Genomic DNA, 25,397 nt, shown 5'->3' with positions numbered 1-25,397 from the left:
TTCTAGCTTCAAACTGTCCAAATACGCTGTCCAAAGCAAGTATTCTTTTCTGAATACTGAATAAAAAAAAGAAACATGTTTGGTTCAGCCTCATTAATGAATGTTTTTCCCTAAGACACAAAAAATGAAGTGATAGTTAACATTTTATTTTAATTATTAAGTACAAGTCCATAAAATGGCACCGATCAGAAAAGTGAGTCACTAAGGTTGAAGCCCTATATAACTTGTACAGATTTTTAGGCAGGATCAAAACTTCGTGTCGACAAAGATCGAGCAAACGGACCATACTACATGGAAGATCGAGGTTCAATCAGAGCTGTTGTTCAACAACGATCCAGACTATCGCAAAATATTTGGGGGTTGACTCTACAGCCCAGTGGCGTCCATTCATAAAATGTAAGAGGTGAGGGCGACAAAGCAAAATAAATAAAGTTTTTTTTTTTAATTTTTGAATGGAATTATCGACAAAAGGCATTTTTCAATGAAATCACACAAAAAAGTTGTTTTTTTTTTTATCCAGGAGTGGCAAATACCTCCACGCACAAAACCGACACCCCTGCTGGAGCATATAAATTTATTAAATCGGCGATCCCCAGTCTCATATGGAATAAACACTATCAAAAGTAAAACTGGGAGAGTTAAATTCCATTCTTAATTGTCAGTAAAACAGCCTTTTGGAAAACCACGTAGTTGAATGAACAAACAAATTCTACCAATTTACATTATCAGTTTATGATTCATATTGTTGAATATACCAAGAATTTTCCAACCAGCTCCTGTATAGGCCACTTAAGCCCTCCATGTATAGGTTTACTGATGGAGAGGAACCTTTACACCTTGAGACAATCCTGACCCCAAAAAAGTATTGTTTTATTTGTTTATGGACACCAAGTGTCCACAAATCAGGAGGGGAAGGAAGTCCAACCTCATCCTCGTACGTAAAGCCTTTGCTATCAAATCACTGCCAATATGTGAAAAAAACAGCCAAGTTCCCAACACTTGGACATTCATATTTCTTCAGAGCAGAGAGCACAGATCGTTGGGGTTTTAAAAATTGACAGCCCAAAATCATACACAATTGCTGCCAAATATAGAGGGAATTCAGATACTTAAAAGACAGAATTCACCCATTATTTTCACAGATTGGCAATGAATAGATAGTAGAGGCGTCACATACTAGAAAAAGGTTAAACTTTTCCTCCCCTCCTAATTTTCGAACACTCGGTAATAAACGCGAACAAAGAACAGCCAAGAAGAAATTACATTAATTAGAAAAAAAACAACAACAACAATAACAATTCAAAAAAAAAATCTCCAGCGTGTTGATGAGAATCTACACCCTCAATTCTTATAGTAGCCCCCCAAAAATAAAAAACAACAACAACAATACATTCAAAATGTCTGGCCAGTCGATAAGATCGTCTTTCCTCCTCCCTCAGTTTTGCTGTTGTATAATGATCAAGTAGCATGAAGTGTCTAAATTCTATTGTTTTTTATACGTTTTCTTGTTAAATTGTAAGTCCATTAAAAATTTCTGCATGCTAATTGGTTTGCGTTGTAAAAATCGTTGCTTCTCGAGAAAATTGTGGTAGGCACATACGACGAGACCATACGTTATTATGAGAAAACGTATATGCGAATAGGAATTTGATTCCAACAAAAAATCTATCCTTTTCAGTATCCAATATTCACAGTTTAAGACGACACCCAAGCTTAAGCAATGGCAGGACAGACGGAAAAGGTATCACAGAAAATTAGACTAAAAGCAAGGCCATTAAGCCAACCTTCAAGGAAAACACTCTTACACAAAAAATGTAAACATGTCACATTAGCTAGCATAAGAACACATTATTTGGCTGTAGAGCTGCGAATAAAAATATTCAAATTCAAGCAAAAACCATCAAAGTTACATTGCAAAAGATTAAGGGAAACCAATTCTAATTTGGAGATATTACCAAATCTTTCTTTTAAGCGAATGAGAAAAGAAAAGTTGAAAAATACGGTGAGTGTAATATAATAATCAAAGTGATCTTTCGCTTTCATGGCATTTGGATTAAACCCTGAAATTTCAATGGTTATGTCTCAACATAAAGTGTTAGAAAAACGTATAGACAACACAAAATTTTATACTTCAGTTGTCCAATCGTATTTATTTTTTTTTTTCACAAAAACATACTGAATGCCCTTAAAGTTTCAGTACAGAGTCCAGAGAAAACTTGGTTTTCATGTAAGGAAGTATTTAGAGGTTGCATGCATGGCAGAAGCCTTTTAAAAACAAATAAATGAGTACTGTTTGGTATCAACTGAAGAGTACTGTCTTCAGTTGTCCAATCGTATTTATTTAGAATCGTAATTTATAAGGAAGTATTTAAAGGTTGCATGCATGGCAGAAGCCTTTTAAAAACAAATAAATGAGTACTGTCTGGTATCGAGGACAGCATAAAACAATGTTACCATAGCCTCAATATAAGCTCTGGAGAAGAATCAGTTTCCATGAAAAGATAAATTTAGAATTACATGGGTAGCAAGTACAGATGCTTCAAGAATCTAAAGAAACGAATACTGGCAAATACTCGTTACTTCACCATGAGATCCTGAGATCTGACAAGTTTCACTTACTGTTACTAATTAAAGACTACTTAGAAACGAGAATGAGAAAAAAAAAAACGAAAGAAAAACGACTTGGATGGTTTTTGCTTAATGCTATAAAAACTAAGTGTACCTTGAGCAATTTCTTATCTCGAACTGAGCCAGCTTCAAAATGTAATTTTTTCTTTTATTCTATTATTTATACTTTATAAGATCTAACAAAGTGCTCAAGATAGTTTGCTCTAATTAGTAATTCCACTGAAATACGGATAAGAAACTTATAAATATCTTTTTTCTTAATACAAGACACAAAGCACCATTTTATTAGTCTGGGAGCATGACAAACAATATCACCAATTCAATCTGGAATCATCAATGTTATGAACTTTTCAACCATAAACTGAGGGTACATCCCGGAACTCAGTTACCATTAATGATACAATTATTTGATATTGTTTTTCTCCAAAGACACTGTATAAAAAAATCCTTACAATGGATAAATGTCATCAACCATAAACTGAGGGTACGTTCCAGAGCACAGCTACCATTAATAATACATAATTATTTTATGTAATTTCGGCCCAATACAATGGTAAAAAGAGCTAGATGTTATTTGTATTAGTAAAAGTGCAGAATAAATTTTTATGGATTAAGCATTTTAAGGGCTAAATTTGTTATGATCAGCCAATACTGAAAATAATAACAAATAATTAATAATCACTAATCATAATTGACTTCTGGAACCCCTCCTCATTATGTTAAACTAATTGCTCATTTTACATCAGACTACCATTCAATTTTTTAGTTTAAAAAACAAAGTAACGGAGAAACCTATAAAAAGTAAACTTTAATAAAGGCGGTGAAACCTTAACACTTTTTTATATAGAAGATCTGTTGTTAGATGCGAGTCTTTTAAAGGCCGTATCCAGGGGGAGGGGAGGCTCGTGTCTATCCGACTCGTAAAAACACAACAAAAATGAATGTAAACCAGTTTTTATGCATTTTTTAAAGTTTGTTTTGCATCCCCCGAAAAAACCCTTTTGTAAAGCCCCATCCCCCCAAAAAAAATCCTGGATACGGCTCTGGTCTTTTGTCTCGTTTATCTTGTGATGGCACAGTGGAGATCTCTGCTCAGTAATCAAAATAACATTTTATTATTAAAACTAACGGAAATAATAGTTACCATTCATGAGTCAGCTATAAATGACAGTGTTTCAAATATAACGGTTTTGCTTAAAACGCGTTTAAAAACTTTTTAGTCACTACGCGTCGTGACACCGTGATACTGGACCCGTAGTTCCATCTTAGCTGTCACAGGACCCAGAATGGCAATCAGGCTTTAGTGTCTCCAAATAACCAAACAAAAAGTACAGAAATTTTGTACTTTTATCTATTTATTTATTTTTTGGCTCTTTTTGTTTGTTTAATATGAGCTGTGGCTCATGGGGTACCCATAATTATGGACCCATAGTTCAATCTCAGGTGCCACATGGCCCAGAATTGAGATTGTGCATTTGTGTCTCCAAATAAGCGACGGGAAGAAGAAGTTTGGTCCTTTTACTTGTTTATTTTTTGACTCTCATGTTTTTCTTAAGCTTTAGTTTTTTTCGTTTTTATTTTGTGTCTCAATTAGCCATCAAAAAAGATTGAACCAAAGATTGATTGCATAATTATTCGCTGTCTTCATTAGAATATCATATTTTCTTATATTATTTATTTTTACTGTAAATTTGAGTGAGATTTGCGATTTTAGTTTTTATTTTCTTCAGTGGTCTAATGCTAAACATCACCATGTATGTCTTTGTCCCATACATGCCACCATAAAGCCCTCCCATGATAGTGCTTGTTCTCCTATTCTCATTGGCAAGTGAATATATGGAACAAAAATCTTAATATTTAAATTAAATTTAAAAGGATCCGAGCACATGAGTATAGCCATGAAGGGGGAGGAGTTATAGAGGAGGAAGTAAGGGTGAGCATGAATGAATACATAATAAAAAAAACCATATTGGGAACTTTATATTAAACTAATTTTTAGGTTTAAAAACACTAAACGAAAATACACAAATAAAAAGAAATAAAAGATAACCGTTTTAAAATTACATGAACATTAATCCAAACATATGAGCATATTGTCGTGGAGGGAGAGTAAAATAAATGACGAGAAATTTTAGTTTAAAAAAGATAGGACTGCACGGTTGAATAAGCACAAGACAACTTATTTTTCAGCAAAAGGGCAGCAGACAAAATGCACAAAAAAGCAATTAGCTCAAAAAACTGTCAAAGTCCACAAACAAAGTAATTATTTTGAATGCAACTGCAAGCCATCTCACTGTATTACACAATTTTTGTCCTCCTGATTTCTATAGGATAGGTTTAGTTCTCTAGTTACTGCATCATCTTCATCAATAGCCTTTAGTTGATCGTCTAAGTGTTGAACCAGAGCATCTCGTTTATTTACAATTCCCACTAGTTCTTCTAAAAGTAAGGCTTCTCTTTCTTTAGTTTCCGCCGTTTTCTCACTTTCATCAATCACCATAAGACTTCTTAGCTCTTTATTCAAAAGTTCATAACGAACTTCAAGATCTTGTTCTTTTTCAAGAATGTTCAACTGTTCAAGGCGGCGAATTAAGGCATTTCTTTTGTTGACTAACTCAAACCAAGCATGGAGGAACTTCTCCTCTTCAGCCGGGCTGGCCTCCATAGCTCTTCGTAATTTTTTCTCCAAGTCAGCAGCTTCTTTATCAATTGCGAGTTGCTCCCTTTCAAGTACTTCAATTTCTTTTTCTATATATAGTGATTTAATTTTTATAACTGTTTCAGGGGAAGGTTGTTTATTAAATTCGGCAGAGTCCCCAGAAGTAGCATCATTTCCTGAACGACGGGTATCCTTTCGCTCTGAATCACAGCTACGACTTCGTCGAATATAATTGATAGGTGGCATCTCACTGCTGGGAGACATGAGTTCAGATAGAGCTATCACTCCTGGTTTGGCCTCTTTCACTCCTGCTATAATTTTACGAGCTTGTTCAACATACTTTTGATGCTTTTCTTCTTCTTCTTTTGTTAACGGAATTTTCTTTGACTTGACACCTTCAGCCCTAGTCCTTTCAATAAGTTCACGAGCCGCCAACCTGTTTCGAGAAGCACCTTCTGACAAGTCTGATGAATGTGAGCTAAGTGTTGGAGATTTAGGACTTTTTGGCACCTCCTCGAATAAACCAAGGGGATCTGCGTATTCTTCAGGTGTCATACACGTCACTAACTTATCTTCTCTCTTTTCCTCTTTAGGCACACTTTCTTTTATTTTACTGTGACTTTCAGATTTACTTTCGGTTTTATCCTTCAATGTATCACTAAAACTTGCCAACTTATTTGTAAAACTTTTCGATTTAATCACCAAAGAATCTCGAACTCCTTTTAATAAATTCTTCTTTTCAACCTCATTATCTTGACTATTACTTCTAATTAAGTAGTCTGAAGTGCTATTATTTAGCTTTGGTCTTTTTTCATCTAAGGATGATCCCCTGATCGGTTTGACATGGTCTGACTTTTCAGAATTGTTCCCAACAGGATTCTTATAGTCGGGAGTATTGTCGACATTTATTGGACTAGTTTTCTGACTTGTAAAATAGTCTTTCAATTGGTGTAAATACGTCATAATCATCAACTTATCAGGGCACCGTTTTTGAACCAGGTCATTAGGATCCAACACTTTAGCAATGCCAAGGATGTCGCCAGTATCAAAAGCTATTCGACAATTGTTTCTTGGACTATTAGCATTTAAACTATTTAGATCAATCAAATCAGGACGAAAATAATGAATTATTGCACAAAAACCAATTCCGTCTTTCCAAGAGGTTGTGAAATCAGTAATATTGACAATGGAGTAAGATGCAGTTACGCTTTTACACCAATCGAGAAGATCTTGACCAGAAGCACATTCTTCATGATCAATGCTATCAGATCGCTCTTTCACAGACTCTTGTCTGTCAAACAGATGAGTATCACTTTTGACCAAATTCGGAACAAAAGACGATCGATTCGATCTCGAGACAAGTTCAGAAGACTCATCTTCAATCGGGCTTGGGCAATCTTTAATAGTATTCTCGCTGATACTGGACGTTAAACTAAAAATCTGACTAGTAATATCTCTTATCTCCTTTTCTGTGGCTGTGTCAAATGTGTCGTTGTCTTCTTCATCAAAATCTTCAAGAGGAGCAATATCTCCATAAGTAGACGTGCTCATAAGACTAGCAAGACTTTGCAGATCTTCATCTGTTGCTTTCCCTTCTTTGAGGAAAACACAAGACACCTTTAATTTTATTGTTGCTGATATCACTTTTTTTGACACAGGAGTTAAATTCAAAGCCAACATGTATTGTGAGGGTTCCAAACTGGCATAGTTTTTCATGTTTAATGAAATAGCGGCAAATTGTTTACGTTTCGTATTCAACAAAGGATCTTCAACAATTAATTTCCATTCCTTGTCTTCAAAATCATTACACCGAGGAGTTTTAAATAAAGTCACACAAGCTTCCAGATTATCTGGCGATGGCCAAATAGCCAGACCTCTATTTGGATCATTCAAGGACGGCTCCCATGGACGACTTGATGTCTTCAACCGCCTTGAACGTCGGGTCCAAATAACACTTACATTCTTTGGTTGAAAACCTGACAATGTTTCAAGTTGCACCTCAGTCACATGAATATTGAAGCAGAATTTCGAGGCACGATGATTGACCCGTTGCAATCGCTTCCATACAGACGTCATTGTTTAATGACCTGTAAGGTTACAAAATTTCAGAAACTGAATGAGCAGCAAAAGCAATTGTGACGAAGGTGCAACTTAAAAACCAACAACTTAAATAATAGAACTTGCTAAGTAGGCAAGTAAAAAGATGTAAGTTCCAATATTACAGTCAGAAACATTTTGCTATTGTTACTATTTTAATAAAAATATATTTGAGTTAAAACTGAAACTGAGCAATTACTTTCCAGACATGTTGGTTCTAAAAGAGATTATGTCATTGTTGCTATTTTGGTGGAAATATGATAGACTTGAAATTTAAATCGAGCAATTGCTTTCCTAATATTTTAGTTTTAAAAGGGTTTATTTCAATTACTACATACTTTTTTCCATCACAACTAGAAATAAATATTATATCCCGCTATAGTTTGTGTACTCAATATTAAACAAAAACTGAGTAGGACCTATAACTTTTCTTTTATGCATAATTACTGGTATCAGTCACATGGAAATGTTAAATATATCCCATTGGTCAAATATGTTATTAGCAATTTTACCATCAACCCTAAACATTAAGCATTAACACTCCTAGGGTTGACACTTTGAGAACAGGACAGAGCATTTTAGGTGCACTGAAAGTGCGTTGGAAGACCCAAATACCAAATCAGACACCTTAAAAGTGTGTTTGAAAACCTTATTGTAAAACGACCTATTCGAAAAAATTCATGAAGAAAGGGGGGGGGGGACGCAAATTCAAAAATCATATTTCATAACACTTTTTCTCTATTTGTGGTCATGGAGGAGTTAAAAGATTTTTAAAGAACTAAAGATCGAAGATTTTCTTCTTTAGTTTGGAGACACTTCACATAATTTCCTTGCTGGAATCGAATTCCGAGTCATGCAGTGTGCTGCTGCATCTAAGTGCTGCATCTAAGTGTGCTGCTGAACTCTGGGTCCTGTATTCCCAAGCTGAAATCAAATCTAACAGGTTTGATTTAATTGATTAGCCTTGCTCAGTCATTTCTGCCCGATCTACCCTTTTTTTTAAAGATTTCTTCATCAGCTTACTCTTATTGAAAGAATACTCCGTTTTTAACTACGTGGCTAGAGCTGTGAACCTGCATTCCTAAGTCCTTTTGATAGCTGTTGGAGCCCTGTGCCTCCGATTACTTGGTTTGGGACGGGAGCCGGTTGCGTAGCTCTATCAGCACAGCCAGAGTCAGCCCAGCCCATGGCTACCTCGAGAAATCTAAAGAATTTAACCAGGAAGGATGTGCGAAAGCACAGGGTAGCTGAATCCAGCCATTCCAGCTCTGCATGGGTACCTGGAGAAACCTGGAGAAGTTAATCAGGAGTGGTGTAGTTGGCCTCCAGCCCCCTATGCCACTTCCTAGCGGAAGGGACAAGAAACATGGATCAATAACGGCCATTTGGACATAAGTCTGGTGCTCTATCCTTTACTTTTTATAACATTAGGTTTTCTTTCCGCCAAATAGAAAAATCCCATCAAAGATATAAAAAGTCAAATTGGAAATGCAGCTGCCCTTTTAGGGCTAGCCAATGAGCCGAAAGTCGTGCAGTATTGCACTGGATTGATCTCTGCTTGGCAGTATAGGTACCGGGGTTCGAGATGCAGCTGCTGCAAGGTTGAACGACAGGCTTGCTGCCTGTCCCTACAAAAAAGACCTGGCAACTGAAGCGTCGACAGTTAATGGCACCCAATGCGCCAACAATGGGTCTGGAGGCTACAGTGACCAGTAGCCCAAATCATCGTCTTTCATTTTGTAAATAATGATGTCACTACTGCCAGGTGCTTCGACCCCAAGCTTACTTCCAAAGTGAGTAGCCTTTCCTTACCAATGGGTTACAGGAGCCATTTTAAATGTAGAAAAAAAAAGGAACGGATACCCTCTTTATGAAAAAAAATCTAAACCAAGAGCTTGGATAAATTCTTCCTCCTGTTAACTAAAATCAATACTTTAAAATCTTTTTCAAAAGATACATGACAGTATCGCTATGACGTTATACATTGTGTAAAACGTGTTGTATTCAGACATAGTTTTCATTAGCATGAAATATACCTGGAGGACGACAAAAAAATGGATACTAAGTTAAGCTTTCTTCAGGTAAAACATGCATAATTTTGAATAACAAAATTTAAATATTACAAGGGAGCATCAGAATCTTAGAAATGCCCAAAATCTGTTGGGAACCACTGATCTACCCTAATTTGAGTCTTTTTTATTCCGAAAACTTAAAGAATAGATGAGAAGTTATCATAGAAAAAAAGGCATTTTTAGTAACTCGAATTCAAAGACAAAACAAAAAATGCTAACTAGTCTGTACAAAGTTACTACAGTTATTATAGTAATATCATACCTTAAAGCCCTGAGCAAAGAATTACACCTCTTGAGACACAAGCAGCAAGTGCTTCTTCAAGGTTTATAGGTTAGAATGAGTCATAAATAAAATTTATATATGTCATGAGTTGGTTTGGAAGGTTCATGATTATAATAGTGACCATTTATACAAAATATATTAATTACAAATATAAACGGTAGATACATTCAGAAACACAAGCAAATACCTGAAATAAACTACATCACACACTAAATATTTGTCAAGGTAATATTACTAAAATGCTAAGTAGAATAATGAACAAATGATTTGCAATATCTTTTGGTGCTAGAGGCTGGTTAAGTCATTAGCTGTGGACTATTCTGTTTTATTTGTCAATTTCTGGTAGCTAGTCCTTCAGTAGGGGGCTCTCAAGGTCAGGTAATAAACCAAGATGTGTTGGAGAATTTAAAGAATTTAATCCAAATCGACATGTAAACTCCAGTCTACGACTATCAAGTCAATTCAAGTTAAGTTGTTTCAGAGCATCATCATATGTTGAGTAGTTGTGTCCAAATATAATTTTTAAAGCTCTTTATGTATCATCCCCCGTCTATCTGATTGATCTTTTGTCAAACCTGGATGCAAAGCTGGCCATGTATGCTCAAGATAAGTTCAAACGTAACTGCAGTATGCAGACTTTAAAACCTCAGTTGGCATACCAGATTTGCTACTAAGGATAATACCTCCTCCCAGATTAGTTCAAAGGACCCCTGGAACAATAGAAACATTTTGGCCAAAAACAGACATTCTGAGTCCCCCCCAGGAGAAATCTTAGGAGCCCCCTCCCCATAAGGTTCCACTTGACTACATGTCCCTATAATTGAGGATCATTAGCCACTTTATTACATTTAAGAGTTTCTATTTTACACTAAGTTACCACTTCATGATTCTCCTCTTAACCTCACTTGTTTTCATTTTTGTCCATTTTGAACTGAATTTTCATGGTGGTACAAGTGATGCAGAAATCTGGATAAATATTCCTTTGCAACAACCAAGAGTAAGCAACCTCCAGATAAAAGCAACTAATCAAAACATAATCATTGAGAAGTTCCTTACCAAATCTTATCAATGTCACTATTCCACAAAATACTAAAATATTTTCGCGTACATTCCTTCTGGCAGCTGCCTTTTCGTTTTCAATTTCAAGTTTTGATGAGGGCTGAACACGGAACATCTCAATAATTCTGAAATGATTGAATTAATTGAAGTATACAACAAAAGAGAACAAAACAAACTCTAAGTCATATTACTTTGTTGTTAGAACCCTATGGGGCAAAAGGAGAATACTGAAAATCAAATGACCTATTGACTAATGCCCCAAGTGTGGATCATCATAACTTTGCTATTTTTTGCTAGGTTAAGCACAGGCATCAGCAAACACAAACAATATGTCACAAAAACAAACAATCACACAACATTTTCACCTGTATTATCGTTATTCTTTCAAAGCCTGGGTAAACTTCAAAATCATACCTGATGAAAATTGTGACTTTTATAGAATTTTCCCCTCTTGTACCTAGTCAAGAGAATGGCATAAAAGTGCACTTTTTGTAGTTCTTTCCCTCCCCTCCAGGAAAAATTCCTAGATAAATCCCACCAGGGAAAGGATCTGTGTCCATCTTTGTTTGACCAGTTCTTACTTCGTTGGACTGAGAATCAAGAAAGCAAGTACATATACTTTTTGTTTAAAACCATAAGATTGAATGTTTGGTTCAACAAATGCTGCTACAGACTGGAAGGGGGTGCCCCATTTTAGGAAATGTAGGCAATTGTAGAAAGATGTTTAAAATATACCCATCTACTCGAAGAGATAGGATATTTGCAAAAAATTATGTTGAATAGGCTAAATTAGCCTACTTAAGAAAAGCTCAAGTAAAAATAAGTCCATGGTCTCAATCAACCAACTCTAATCTACAAATGTCAAATAGCGTCTACTACTGTGCTATGCTACTAAAAATTCAACTATGCTGGACTGAATATGAACATAATCAAACAAGACTAAAACTCAGAACACAACTCAACTGAGACAAGACTCAACTAACAGTTACAAAGTACATTCATCTTCTTTTCTGTGTATACTCCTCCTCATCTGTGTGCAGGTATACTTAGCAGTATTACTTGGCCTGAACTTTAGACTGTTGAGTTTTCATTGGCTAACTCTCCATTTTGTATCAAACAGACAAATTCTATCTGGATTAATTTTAGGCTAGACTTAGACCATTCTGATGTAGCTTGAATTGTACATGAACTAAATTCTAAAATAATTGAGGTCATGTGAATACATTACGAGCAGACTGCATTTGAGCTCACCGAGTTTCACTTGGGTTAGTTATTAAATTATACTTGTGTGAAATACCATTTTAATGAAGAAAATCACAAACTGAATGGAAATGACATAAATGACTTGAAAATTAAAGAAGAACTAAAATTAAGATCCAAGAAAATATTACCTAGTTCCTTTCTCCCCCCCCCCCCAACAACAATTGATAACTATTAAAAATATCATACTTACAGTGAAGCTACGTCAACGAAGCTTTCCAGATGTTGACAAAAACAAAACTAACTACGATTTACTTATCAAATTTATATCCCCAACCTCTAGCAATTAATGGATTCTAAGAGAAATTTCATTTGATGTAATGCCACATTAATACAATACCAGCAAATAATTTAATACTAATACTCTTACAGACCAAGAGAAGAAGTAAGTTAAGGAACCAAGAAGAGAAGCATTATTCAAAAATTGGAAAAGGGGGATATGATCCTAGAAAAATGTTTCAAGACTTTACTTTAGTTGTATATCCATTTCTGAAATCTTTATTGACTTCATATCATAAGAAGTGGGAATTCTGTGTAGCTACAAGCTAACCTTTGATGTTTTGTCAACTTCCTCTGCCTATCTTTCTTAATTTTTGTCTGATGTTAGTACTGGTGTAATATTTTAATGTTGAATAAATGATTGTTAGAGACAATGAAAGTAGTAAATTTCTTCATTCTGAAATTGCAATTTCAAAGGTTCAAAGCTTGCATTTAGTTCTCCCCAAAATTACTTGGCCTTTGATCCTCAGGTAGATCATATATCAATTCTTTTTGGGAAGTTGGAGTTGGGAGGTTTTTACAGTTCTGAGAAATCTTGTACACAGATGGTCTCGTAAATGTAAAGAGTCTTCCCATTTAGTTGAAGCCTAAAGCATTCTCCTAAGATTGGCTATGTCATTGTCTAAGAAAACAAACATGAAAAATCCAAAATGTAGAGGATTAATATTATCAAAAAATCTTAAGGCTTTGGGAGCTGCTACGAGCTCAATGATAAGAGTTCAAGAGCCGCCAAATGACTGACTCATTATGTTTGAAAATATTTTAAAGGATTACAGCTCCTGCATTAGCTTTATTATTTACAACCAAATCATCTGGACCCAACAATCTTTGGTTTCTCGACATCCAACTTTCTGTTAGATGAATGTGTGTTAGGACTGGTCTCACATTCCTTTAAGGAGCCTCAGGAACTTTACTAGAAGAAGATCTGTTGGTCATCTAATTTGGAAGAACCTTTTAAGAATGGGTCCCACACGAAATGTAGTTTTCCTTGTATTTGTCTTCACAAATCATGTAAAAAATGGCAAAGTTAGGACTGAAACCTTGCATGCAAATTATTTGCATCTCTTGGCAATAATGAGATGACTACAACAAATGTTTTCAGCTTTGGCATCTGTCAAGCAGTACACTGTGAAAGACCTAAGAATAACGCTGATACTAAATGTCAGCATCTAGATAACTCCCTGTGCTTTTTTTCGGGGGGAGGGCATAATACATAGACCAAAGAAGAGAGAGCATTTGAGGATTACGTTCAGTACTCAAATAGCTAGTCATGGGAAACAAGCCATGGCTCATGCACTGGGATGCAGCAGATATCCTCTGGCCCTATCATTATTGACAGGTGTACACTGGATTTATCCATATTGATAGAAAGTGTCATTAAAGCATTAGAGTATGTATCTGAATCTTTGGTTTTAATTCAATAATTATCAAATTTGTTATGCATACTTGGTTTAAAAAATGGTAAAGGATACGGCATTAGACATTACAGTCCGTACCGGCAGTGCTGATCACTGTTTCTTGGCCCTTCAGCCAGGAAGTGCAATGGGGGGTTGGAGGCCAGCCATCCTGTGCTTTCGCACACCCTTCCTGTTGAAGGATGTATACTTGGGGTTCATTAATCTTCAATTAAGAAGCAAGTTTTTCTTATGAAAAATTAACAGCAAATTTAAACTTAAACCAAAAAGAAATTATACTTAACAAATGGGGAAATTACTATGAATGAAGAAATGAAGCCAAAAAAAATAAAAGTACAATCAACAATGAAACTGAACTTTAAACAAACATCATTCACAAATAAAGGTGGTATTACAACCCCCTTTACATCCTGGAAACCCTAGAGTCAGGGGTCCTGAGCTTCTTCTCATTGGGAGGAGGGTGGCAAACTTTGTAGATTTTACTGAATCACTAACCAATTTCCGCTGACTTTTGCCAAATTTTACCAAATGCCATTTTTTTTTACACATGAAACCAGGAAAGGAATTAGTAAATTAAAAAGAGAAAAGTCAATTTTTCTCTTTTTCATTTATTATTTCCTTTCTGGGCTTTAACCTTCCTGAAATCCAATAGGTTGATGGATCTAGTTTTTAAACTAGAGATTGTCCTTTTTTGTCTGCCCTCTTTGATAATTCCCTCTGTCAAACAATTTCACAACCAACTCGTTTCAGGGAAGGGCAAGTTTCTAACACTCTTGATTAGGTTATTCTCATTAATCCTGACCTTCTTATTAAGAATGTAATAACAACACCCATTGCTAATAGCAACCATGTTGAAATTATTTCAGTTTTGTTTGTCTACTAAATAGCCCTCATCCAAGCAGCAAAAAATTATCAATTACAAACTAGTCTCTGAAAGACTTACCAATGTCAATTGAAAACAGCTTATCACCAATTATATTGGTGAGAGTTGGTCTAATGTTAAAACTGTAATTTTGCATGCTGAAAAGTCATGCACCAGGATTTTTTGGGCTAGACAGGCCAAAGTCTACCTTTTTTAACTACAGAAACAAGTAAGCTGATTAATAGAAAACATCAGACATGGAATTTTTATAGGAAAAAGAGATCATTAAATCTTTCCAGACTACCTCTGGATTGGAAAACAGCCCATATCATTCCAATATTTAAGAAAGGTAGAATTGACCTTGCTGAAAACTACTAAACTATCAGCATGGTATCAGCAGTTGTTAAAGTTCTTGAAAGAATAATCAATTCTGCAGTTATTAGACATCTTGATGCAAATAATCTCTAGCACAGCTCACAGCATGGCTTTTGTTCTGGAAGATCTATTGACACCAATCTCCCTGAATCATATTACCATATTACAAAGTTATTTGATGAAGGGGTTCCTACTGACATGATTCTTCTTGAATTTTCTAAAGCTTTTGACAAGCTTTGTCACAAGCGACTTGCAATCAAATTATGTGCTATCAAGCTTGTAGAAAACCCTCCTGTGGATCCTTGATTTTCTTTAAATGTGATCTCATTGCAATCAGTTATTTGACAACTCTGACAGCTGTATTCTTTCTTTGTCAAAGCATGTTTTGAGTGGAGTTCCTCAGGGTAGTATTTTGAGTCAATCAATTTTTAACATATTCAGTAATGATGCTCCTTCCACTATCAGCAGTAAACTAATGACCTGAAGCTCATTGGACCAGCCTTGTCCTGTGAAAATCATATCCTTCTACAAAATAATCTTTGACTGCTTGATCAATGGGCTGAGGCATGGCTTATTAAATTTAATGTTGTCAAGTGCCATGTCATTCACCTTGGCAAAAATGAACCCTTGTTGATCTTATTATCTCTTCACTTTCCTCTGTAAATTCTGAGCAAGATCTTGGAATCACTATTGATAATGAATTAAAATTCAGCACTCATTCTAAGAAGTCTGCTTCTGGTGCTAATTCAACCATGGGACTAATTAAACATACTCTTTCCACTTGTTCCCCTAAAGTCATCAGTCTTCTGTATAAGGGAATTGTACATCCTAAGCTTGAAGTTGGAATGCCTCTAGCCTACCCTTATTTTAAAAAGACATAAAAGTGTTGGAAGATGTGCAGAGACACGCCATCAAAGTGATATCAGGCATACAGAAACTTTCCTACCCTGCAAGACTAACAAAGTCGAAACTAACAGCTCTTGTATACAGGGGAAATAGAGGTAATGCCATTTTAACCTACAAGTTAATGAGGGCTAAAACACTCCAAGCATTATTTCCCACTGTTGGTCCTAACTTAAAAACTAGAGGTCATCAGTTGAAACTTGTTAAGCAGCCTACCCTATCCAGAATCTGCACTCAATTTTTTTCTTTAAGGATCATAAACACTTGGAAAAAACTGTCTGAAAAAAATGAAACTGCTGGACATCTTTAAACAAAGACTGGACGCTGAGCAGTCCTCTAGAGAGTGTAAATTCAACTAGGAAGATGTGGATCAGCACTGTGCAGATGGTCAATAAAAAATCCTGAAATCAACTCGAATTGTCCACTCTGGAGCTCTACAAGGAGAAATCCGTAGATTGCTCTGATCTGCAATGTAAGGTAATTTAAGGTAATGTCTGCAGACCAAGATTAGAATATTGAAAGCTACAGTGATGACAGTTGTCAAATATGGTTCTGAAGCATGAGCACTTCAAAAAGCAGATTGTTTTGGGTACCCAGCTGACTATATTTCATGCAGTAGGCTGTACAAAAAGTGTGGTTTGATCCTGCTTTCTAGGATATAATGAGAGAAAGGTTGAGATGGCTAGGGTATGTTCTGTGGAAGAAGAAGGACATATTGCTGAATATTATACTTTTGGTCAACCATTTAGGGATAAATGGAAAGCAGTGTAATGCTCTTAGGTCACTTGGTTCGCTGCGCCAGAAGACTGTACTAGCCTAACGGTCAGCTGCCTGGCGTGAATCTTTTTTGGGGGGCCTTAACGCTTGTTAAGGCAAGCCCGCCGGGTTCGAAACACCCAGTGCTAGCAGCCGCAGGCGTAGATAACTGCAACACCACAGTTGATCCCAAATGCCTAGACAAGTATGCGTTGGTTCTGACCAAGTTCAAAATAAGGAAATCCAAGGTTCTCTTTCAACTACTGTATTAACTGAAAATGCAGGACAAGCACAATACAACCATTAACATTTATAAAAACGCTCAACAAAACCTAAAACCTAAATCACACTTACTTATGCTATATCCTTTTTAGACGACAAGTAACTTAAGAACAACAAAAGCACCAAAGCTAGAAAACTTTACTTTTTATACTTTCCCAAAAAACCACATTTTTCCAGCCAGGTTTCTGTGGTTTAATGACGTGCGTCGAATTGGCTAAAACTCGATAAAGATTTATTAATTAGACTTTTGAAAAGGAATGGTTTTTAACATTTAATCAATAATGTATATATATATAAATAAGTTGTCTGTGGGTCTGTCGAGTGACGTCAAATTTGTGTATGACTGACGTCATGTTTGTTGACTGACAAAATTACAGACCTGGGACATTGGGACACAAATGACGACCAGGACACTGGGACATCTATCTATCTATTTATATATATAAAAATAACTTGTCTGTGTGTTATGTCTGTCGAGTAACGTCATGTTTGTGTGTTGACTGACGTCATGTTTGTCGACTGACAAAATTACAGACCAGGACATTGGGACACAAATGACGACCGGGACACCGGGACATGAAGGAGGAGCATATATTGCTGCTAGTCTGAGGATGCAGTGTACTTTCTGTTCCTTTGAAGTTTCAAATTTCCTGCTCTTTACTTTGCAAGGAAAACTCTGCTTTTCATGTTTAACTTTTTTTTTTTTTAATGTACATTTTTTTCATGTATAATAGCCCTATTAATGTTGGCCAATGAATGTTATTAATAATGAAAGATGCTTCTATCTGATTTCTGTCCTATGGCCCAAGCTAACCAACATGCCTAGCCTTACACTTTCCTTAATCTTAGAAAACCTTGTGGCTTGAGTGATGTTTTTTTCAACTTTTTAGAATTTTCCTACATTTATGAAACAGGATCTAAAACACATAAAAGGATCTGAGGCCTAAGACATTTTCTGGGGGGTGCCTCTTTTCTTATGTAACCTGTATCTATCTCTGGAAATTGGACTTTAATACCATAAGTTTTGTCCAGATTTTCAAAAGATACTTCTACTTAGAAGTGTACTTATAAGTTATATAATAAACACTTGAGAATTTTTACACTCTTAATCATTTGGATCACAAAAATCAAATATGATAATAACTGGTTAGTTTGCTTTGACCAGTGATAGAATATAGCGTCTCACCCTGGATGTTCAATTTAAGATTTGTCAAGGACCAAAGAAAAGGCAATTTTATTTTTCTAGGATAAGTGGTTGTTGCCCGAAACAAAGCAGTGGGTAAATAGTCACACCATGACTTCTTACTCTTATGAGAAGCTAGATTATTGGAGTAATAGTGGCATAAAAAGTGGTGTAATATTTAATACAAGGTACATCCTGCCATGATTTACAATCATACTTAGTAGAGTACATATGGCAAGCAGCAGTAAAGGCAGAAAGAAGACCTCCTTTTAATGCAATTCTTATGACATTTCTACATTCTGGGCACATAATTCTAAGTTTTAATTTCCAATTTTGCTAATAAAGTATCATATTTTCATTATATTGTTTTATTTCATTAGCATTAATGAAACTTCACTTTTCAAGAGTTTATCATGTAACTGATAAGTAACCTTAGAAGAGTTAAGGTAGATAATTTGAAAGACAATAATGAATGAAAATCACCTATTTATTTTTTATTTATTTATTAATACATCAAACAGCAGGCAATACAGCTTGTCACTATAGACACAAAACAAGAAATAAGTCAATTAGCAACACTTATGAATATTAGAAGAAGATGTGTTAGAAAAAAAAATTATATACAAAACTCAAACAAAAACTCATAACCAAAAGATCAACTTATAACTAAACATCAAAAACCCCCAAATAGAAAGGCGTCTCTACTAAGAAAAACTTTAAATATCTACACATTCCCAGCTTCCACAACTTCAATGGGTAAACTATTCCAAGGTTAAACAACCCTACTAGAAAATGAACATTGCCCTATTCTCTTATTTGATTGGGGAGGGGGGGGGGGGGTACAGTTTGTAATAGTGTTGGTGGGTTGTGTGATAGTGACTGTATTTAAAAAATGAATCAAAATCTAGGTCATCTATACCTTTGATAATACATAACACATTGATAAGGTCACTACAACACTGTCTGAAATTTAATGACGGAATACCAAGCCTAGAGAGTTTCTCTTTGTAGGTAAGATGCTGAAGGTAAGGAATCATCCTTGATGCCCTCCTTTGTACCTTTTCTAAATGAAGCTCATCCATTACATTTAATGGAAACCAGAAAGAAGTGTTATACTCAAGAAGTGGGCAAACAAGAGACTTGTAAAGCAAAAGAAAATTTCCAAGATTGAATTTCTCACAATTGCTGAAACATGCTTATCAAATTTTAGTTGGGTATTGAAATGGAGACCAAGGTCTTGCACCATTTCTTCAGGAGGAACATTTGTACCAGACAAAAGATATGTGCAATTGGGAGGTGTCCTACAACCATAATGTAAAACAACACACTTAGATGGATTTATAAAAATGGAATTTCACTCACACCACTCAGTCAGGGAATCCAGGTCCTCTTACATAAGTTGTACCTCTGTTAGATTTTTTATGGGTAAGTAGACTTTCATGTTGTGGGCAAACAACTTTAGAAATGAGTGATGCATAGAAGAGGGTACATCATTCACAAATAAACAGAATAAAAAAGGTCCTAGGCAACTGCCCTAGGGTACCCCCTTATTATTTCAATTGGAGATGATATCACCTCCCCAACAACAACCGACTGAGTACAGTCCTTTAGATAATCACCAATGAATGAAACTGTTCTTGGTCCTAGGTTATACATAGCACATTTATAAAGAGGAAAGGGTATTGAAACCTTATCAAAGGCCTTTAAAAAGTCAATATAAGCACAATCAAGTGGTAAACCTAGGTCTACAAAGTCCTGAAAGTCAGCAAATACCTCAAGAAGTTGTGTGTTACAAGATCTTCATTTTCAAAAACCATATTGAGAAGGACTCAAAAGACTATTAACATTGAAGAACTTCTAAATTCACTCTACAATCAATTTATCCATCACTAAACAAAAAATAGATGTGACTGAAATTGCCTGATAATTTATAAAATCTGATTTGGAACCCTTTTTATGAAGGGGTTTTACTAAGGAATTCTTCCAGCCAGGGGGACACAACCCATGCACAAGAGATAAATTAAACATGAAAATAAGTGGCTCTGTAATTTCCAGTGCTATTTTTTTTAATCATTACATTTGCAAATCTAATTACATCTGGTGATTTTGATGTGTTTAATTTTTCATGAATATTAAACACCTCAATTATTGAAAAATCCAAATCATTAAAGGGTGAAGTAGTTTCAGGAGGCATTATTGGTATTTCAAAATGTGCAGGTATTGGTTTTGGCTTAACAACAAGAGCTAAGAGCTCCAACAAGGTCAGAAGAGCCAATAGCTCATATGGTATGGGCTCCAGCAAAATTCTAAGAATTAATAGATTGATTTAAAAGGAAAACCAGAGGCTAAATGCCAGTCAGAATTTAAAATAAGAGCTCTGAGACACAAGGTTCTTCTAAATATCAAAATTCAATAAGATCCAGTCACCCACTTGTAAGTTAAAATACCTCATTTTTTCTAATTTTCCCTATCCCTTTAACCCCCAGATGGTCGAATTAGGGGAAACAACTTTATCAAGTCAATTTGTGCAGGTCCGTGACATGCCTACCAATTTTCATTGCCCTAGCATGTCCAGAAGCACCAAACTTGGCAAAGCCCTGGACCCGCTCCTAACTCCCCCAAAGAGAGCAGATCCAGTATGATTACATCAATCACATATCTATGACATTTGCTTATTCTACCCACCAAGTTCCATCCCAGTCTCTCCACTCTAAGTGTTTTCCAAGATTTCCTGTTTTGCCCTCCAACTCCCCCAATATCACTGGATACAGTCAGGATTTCAAATAAGAGCTCTGAGACACAAGATCCTTCTAAATATCAAATTTCATTAAGATCCAATCACCCATTTGTAAGTTAAAAATACCTCATTCTTTCAATTTGTCCTCTCCCTCAAGCCCCCCAGATGGTGAAATTGGGGAATTGACTGTTACCAAGTCAATTTGTGCAGGTCCCTGAAATGCCTAGTGATTTTCATTTTCCTAGCACATCCACAAGCACCAAACTCACCAAAGCGCTGGAAATCCCCTAACTCCCCCAAAAAGAACAGATCCATTCCAATTATGTCAATCATATATCTAGAACTTGTGCTTATTCTACCCACCAAGTTCCATCCCAATCTCTTCACTCAGCATTTTCAAAGATTTCTGGTTTCCAAGATTTCTGTTTCCTCTATCCAACCCCCTATGTCCCCAGATCTGACTCAAATTGAAAATGGAGCATCTGAGACATAAGATCCTTCTATATATCAATTTTCATTAAGATCTGATCACCCATTCATAAGATAAAGACACCTCACTTTTCACATTTTCTAAGATTTCCAGCTTCTCCCTCCAACTTCCCCCAATCTCACCAGATCTGGTCAGGATTTAAAATAAGATCTCTGAAGTACAATATCCTTCTGCATTCTGACATTTGATTATTCTACCCACCAAGTTCTATCCCAATCTCTCCACTCTAAGCATTCCCCAAGATTTCTGGTTTCCCCCTACAACTCCCCCCAATGTCACCAGATCTGGCCGAGATTTAAAATAAGAGGTCTAAAACACAAGATCCTTCTACATATCAAATTTCATTAAGATCTGATCACCCATTTGTAAGTTACAAATACTTCATTTTTCTAATTTTCCAAATTACCTCTCCCCCCCCCCCCCAACTTCCCCAAAGAGAGCAGATCCAGTCCATTTATGTCAGTCATGTATCTTGGACTTGTTTTTATTCTTCCCACCAAGTTTCATCCTGATCTCTCCTACTTTAAGTGTTTTCCAAGATTTCCAGTCCCCCCCCCCCAATGATGCTGGATCTGGCCAGGATTTAAAATAAGACATCTGAGTTACAAGGTCCTTCTAAATATGAAAATCACTCCTTAATAAGTTAAAAATATCTCATTCTTTCTAATTTTTCAGAATTAACCCTCCCCCCACCCCCAAATAGAGCAAATTTATTGTGGTTATGGCAATCATGTATCTAGGACTTATGCATATCTTTCCCACCAAGTTTCATCCCAATCCCCCCACTCTAAGCATTTTCCAAGATTTTAGGTCCCTCCTGCCCAATGTCACTGTATCTGGTTGAGATTTAAAATAAGAGCTCTGAGACACAATATCCTTCTGAATATCAAATTTTATTGAGATCCAATCACTTGTTTATAAGTTAAAAATACTTCATTTTTTTCTATTTTCTCCAAATTACCCAGCCCCCACTCCACCCCAGATGGTCAAATTGCACTATTTCTAATTTAATCTGGTCTGGTCCCTCATACTCCTGCCAAATTTCATTATCCTAGCTTACCTTGAAGGGCCTAAAATAGTAAAACTGGGACAGACAGACCAACAGACTGACAGAATCTGCAATTGCTATATGTCATTTGGTAGATAGCAAGTGCCATAAAAATTTGTAATTTTTAAGAGCTCAAAAAGTGCTTAAATTTGAATTTGTAATAGAAGCTATTATTATTTTAGAAAAGAGCATAAAAAAGGCATCAAGTGATATGTTTACTTTATTGGTAAGTAAATAATATGAACTGTAATATGTTTACCCAAACTTAAAAAAACAACCTAACAAAATTTGGGTAAAATTTTAGTTAATTGACCTCTTGCTATCTCAGAAAGGGTGTAGGTTAGGAAAATGAAATTTTCAGGGTGAATCTACTGACTAAAGTATGTCACAGGAAGGTATTTTGAAGCAACTACCTCTACTCCTTCTCCCTCTAGAGGGCCCTGACCTTTGATATCCTTTAAAAATATGTGTTTTATAAAAGTGAAACCTTGCAAAATAGATCTTCTGCTTAATTGAAGTACAACAAAATTGTTTTCAGCTTCATAACTTTGCTTAATTCCATTTTATGAGGTTTTAAAGATATGCAAATACATTTCATAATTTTGAAAAAAAAAACATTGATATGGCTCAAAATTCTACTCAAATAACAGGAATTGTATTTTCAGAACTAAAGACAGAGAAAAAGCAACTAGTAACTGGAAATTAAGGTAAAATGTTGTTTTGTCAAAATCTCAATAGGTATAGCCTAGACCTGTCATGTAGGCAAATTTCAGGAGCAGTCTAGAGGGAGAAGGAGTGGAGGTGGGTACTTTAAAATACCTTCCTGGGCTGGGACATACTTTAGCCTGTAGATCCATCCCTGAAAGCTTCAGTTTCCTAACCTAAACCCTTTCCAAGATAGCGAGAAGTCAATTAACTAGAATTTTACCAAAATTTGTGATAGAAGTGATTATTATATTTGCAAGAGCTTAAAAAAGGCATTGAGTGTTATCTTCACTTTAATTCTAAGTCAATAATATGAACAATGAAAAATTTACCAGAGCTAGAAGGTATGACAACAAAAGAAATACCCTGGCTATATGTGGGACTATCAAGTTGGGAAAAGGTACATTTGAGAGTGAATTTCCCAAAAAAATCCTTTAGATTAGCCTATTGTCAGCTATCCCTGACAAGCCTAGTCTCAAGAGTCAGCCAATCCAAAATATCTAAAATTATCCAGATTATATCCAAGATTAGAAACTTAATATCCATGTCCTTCTAGATTTTAAGATATACCTTTATGTACAGGTATGGCAAATGCATCATCTGACCCAGTCTTTTCCTTTTAAGAATGGTTCTACATTCCAATAATATTCATATTCATGAGTCATTTAAAATAATAATTTTTATACAAAACTTAACATAGGCTAATCACTTAGGATAAACAGGATATCTCTGAGTCTACACAGAATAATTGGTTAGATAATGGAAAGATTGGCAAAAAAATATATTGTTAGGGCCATATAAGGCTCCGTCAGAGTTTAGTACTCTATAAGTAATGACTATTATATTGAAAAGTAGCATAAAATAGCCTAATGGTGGCATTTTTCTTATTTCTTGTTAGTTTTACATAGAATCCGGAGCTATATTTGAGTCTATTAGCTATGCCCCTGAGCAATAGGCTATAATGTAATATATTCATTTAAAATCAAAAAGTTTTCCATTCAGTTCAGCTTAATGATAGCAATGGATTTACCTTTAGAACCCACTCCAGCTGAAAACACTTTTTTTTCTGTAAGAACATATAAAAATTAAAATGGTTCAAAGGTGATATATTTGAATAGAATTAATTTTGTTATTCAGTATGTTCTGCATTGATTTTGTCACTCTATTATGATGTTTCAAAATTTTTAATATACAGTACTTTAAAATATGTATTTCTAGAATTTCCACCAAAGGCATAGCTTAAAGCGAATAAGGCCATAAGCAAAAAAAAACATGGTTTGCAAAATTTGAGGAATGTCATATTGCATCGGCCTGAAGGGTCTTGCTATGCTTTTAGAACAAATTTTATGAAAAAATGGAATAAATAGCCACAAAAATATCTAGGCTCTGTTGTTTTTCTATCTTAATTATGATAAATGATACCAAAACAAAAGCTATAAATACAGATTTTGGTCAGGGGCGAATCTCAAGTATTTTTATTGGGGGGGGGGGTAAGGGGGATCATACCTGGATATTCAAGGGATATGGGATATATAAAAAAAAATTTCCTACCCTAAAGGACACTCCTGATTTTGGTTAAAGTTTGTAGAGAGATGAGATTAAGCTATATCCAGACAATTTAAAAAGAAGAAGACGAACACAATGTTTTCTCCAAAGCATAAAATTTCCATGCTAATATTCAAAACTACATTTTCAATTTTTCTCACTTAGACATCATCTGTTAATTTGCAAACTCTTTTCCTATAATTATTCCATCCTTCTTCAATCCTCTTAAATTTCTGCTTTAGATTAACTTAACTCTATTTGCTTTAGACACTATTAGATCGTGATCTTTACATTTAGTATAAATGACAGCCCTCACTTGCCCTAGTGTCATGTATGAATCCTTCCAGTTTCTAATTCATGACAGCCTTCGCTTGCCCTAGTGTCATGTATGAATCCTTCCAGTTTCTAATTTACACTAATGTAAAAAATAATGTTTGGGTCTTATACGTGAGGACTTTGTCAACAAATCGAACATAATGTAATAAAATACCCGTAACTAGATTGTTAAATAGTATGCAACTCTGGCAAATACCATGTAGGTATAACTTACCATAATTCAGAGAAATGCCTACAACAGCATAAAGATGATATTAAAAAAGCTCTAAATTCTGACATTGCTAATGTTTCTTTTGATTCTGCTTTAAGCAGCCATGTATTGAAAATCCTACCCGCAAAATATTTTTTGAAGAGTCCCCCTTTATCAGCAATGACCTAAGTATAAAACAAGGAGTTCGAGAAGCAATTGAAATCCGAAATAAG

The 25,397-nt window shown here is 35.4% G+C and overlaps 1 protein-coding gene across 4 annotated transcripts in view; it reads right to left on the bottom strand.

The window, feature by feature from the left end:
• LOC136031824 (EH domain-binding protein 1-like) overlaps positions 1–24,278 on the bottom strand; it is a 38,858-nt gene extending 14,580 nt beyond the window's left edge. The window contains exons 1-3 of one of the 4 annotated variants that reach the window (XM_065711647.1): positions 24,124–24,278; positions 10,796–10,923; positions 131–7,374 (exon numbers count right to left, since the gene is read on the bottom strand). In XM_065711647.1, the coding sequence (XP_065567719.1) occupies positions 4,919–7,363 (2,445 nt within the window). In that variant the 5' untranslated portion in view covers positions 7,364–7,374; positions 10,796–10,923; positions 24,124–24,278 and the 3' untranslated portion in view covers positions 131–4,918. Of the gene's footprint in view, positions 1–130; positions 7,375–10,795; positions 10,924–17,002; positions 17,084–24,123 lie in introns of those variants that run through there. The other 3 variants (XM_065711648.1, XR_010618591.1, XR_010618592.1) reach the window with 3 other exon arrangements.
• Positions 24,279–25,397: the final 1,119 nt, after the last annotated feature.

This window comes from Artemia franciscana, chromosome 10 (assembly GCF_032884065.1).
Source record: "Artemia franciscana chromosome 10, ASM3288406v1, whole genome shotgun sequence".
Taxonomy (NCBI): Eukaryota; Metazoa; Arthropoda; class Branchiopoda; order Anostraca; family Artemiidae; genus Artemia; species Artemia franciscana.
Note: the sequence above shows the minus strand (reverse complement) of the source record. Positions and strands in the feature narration are given on the sequence as shown.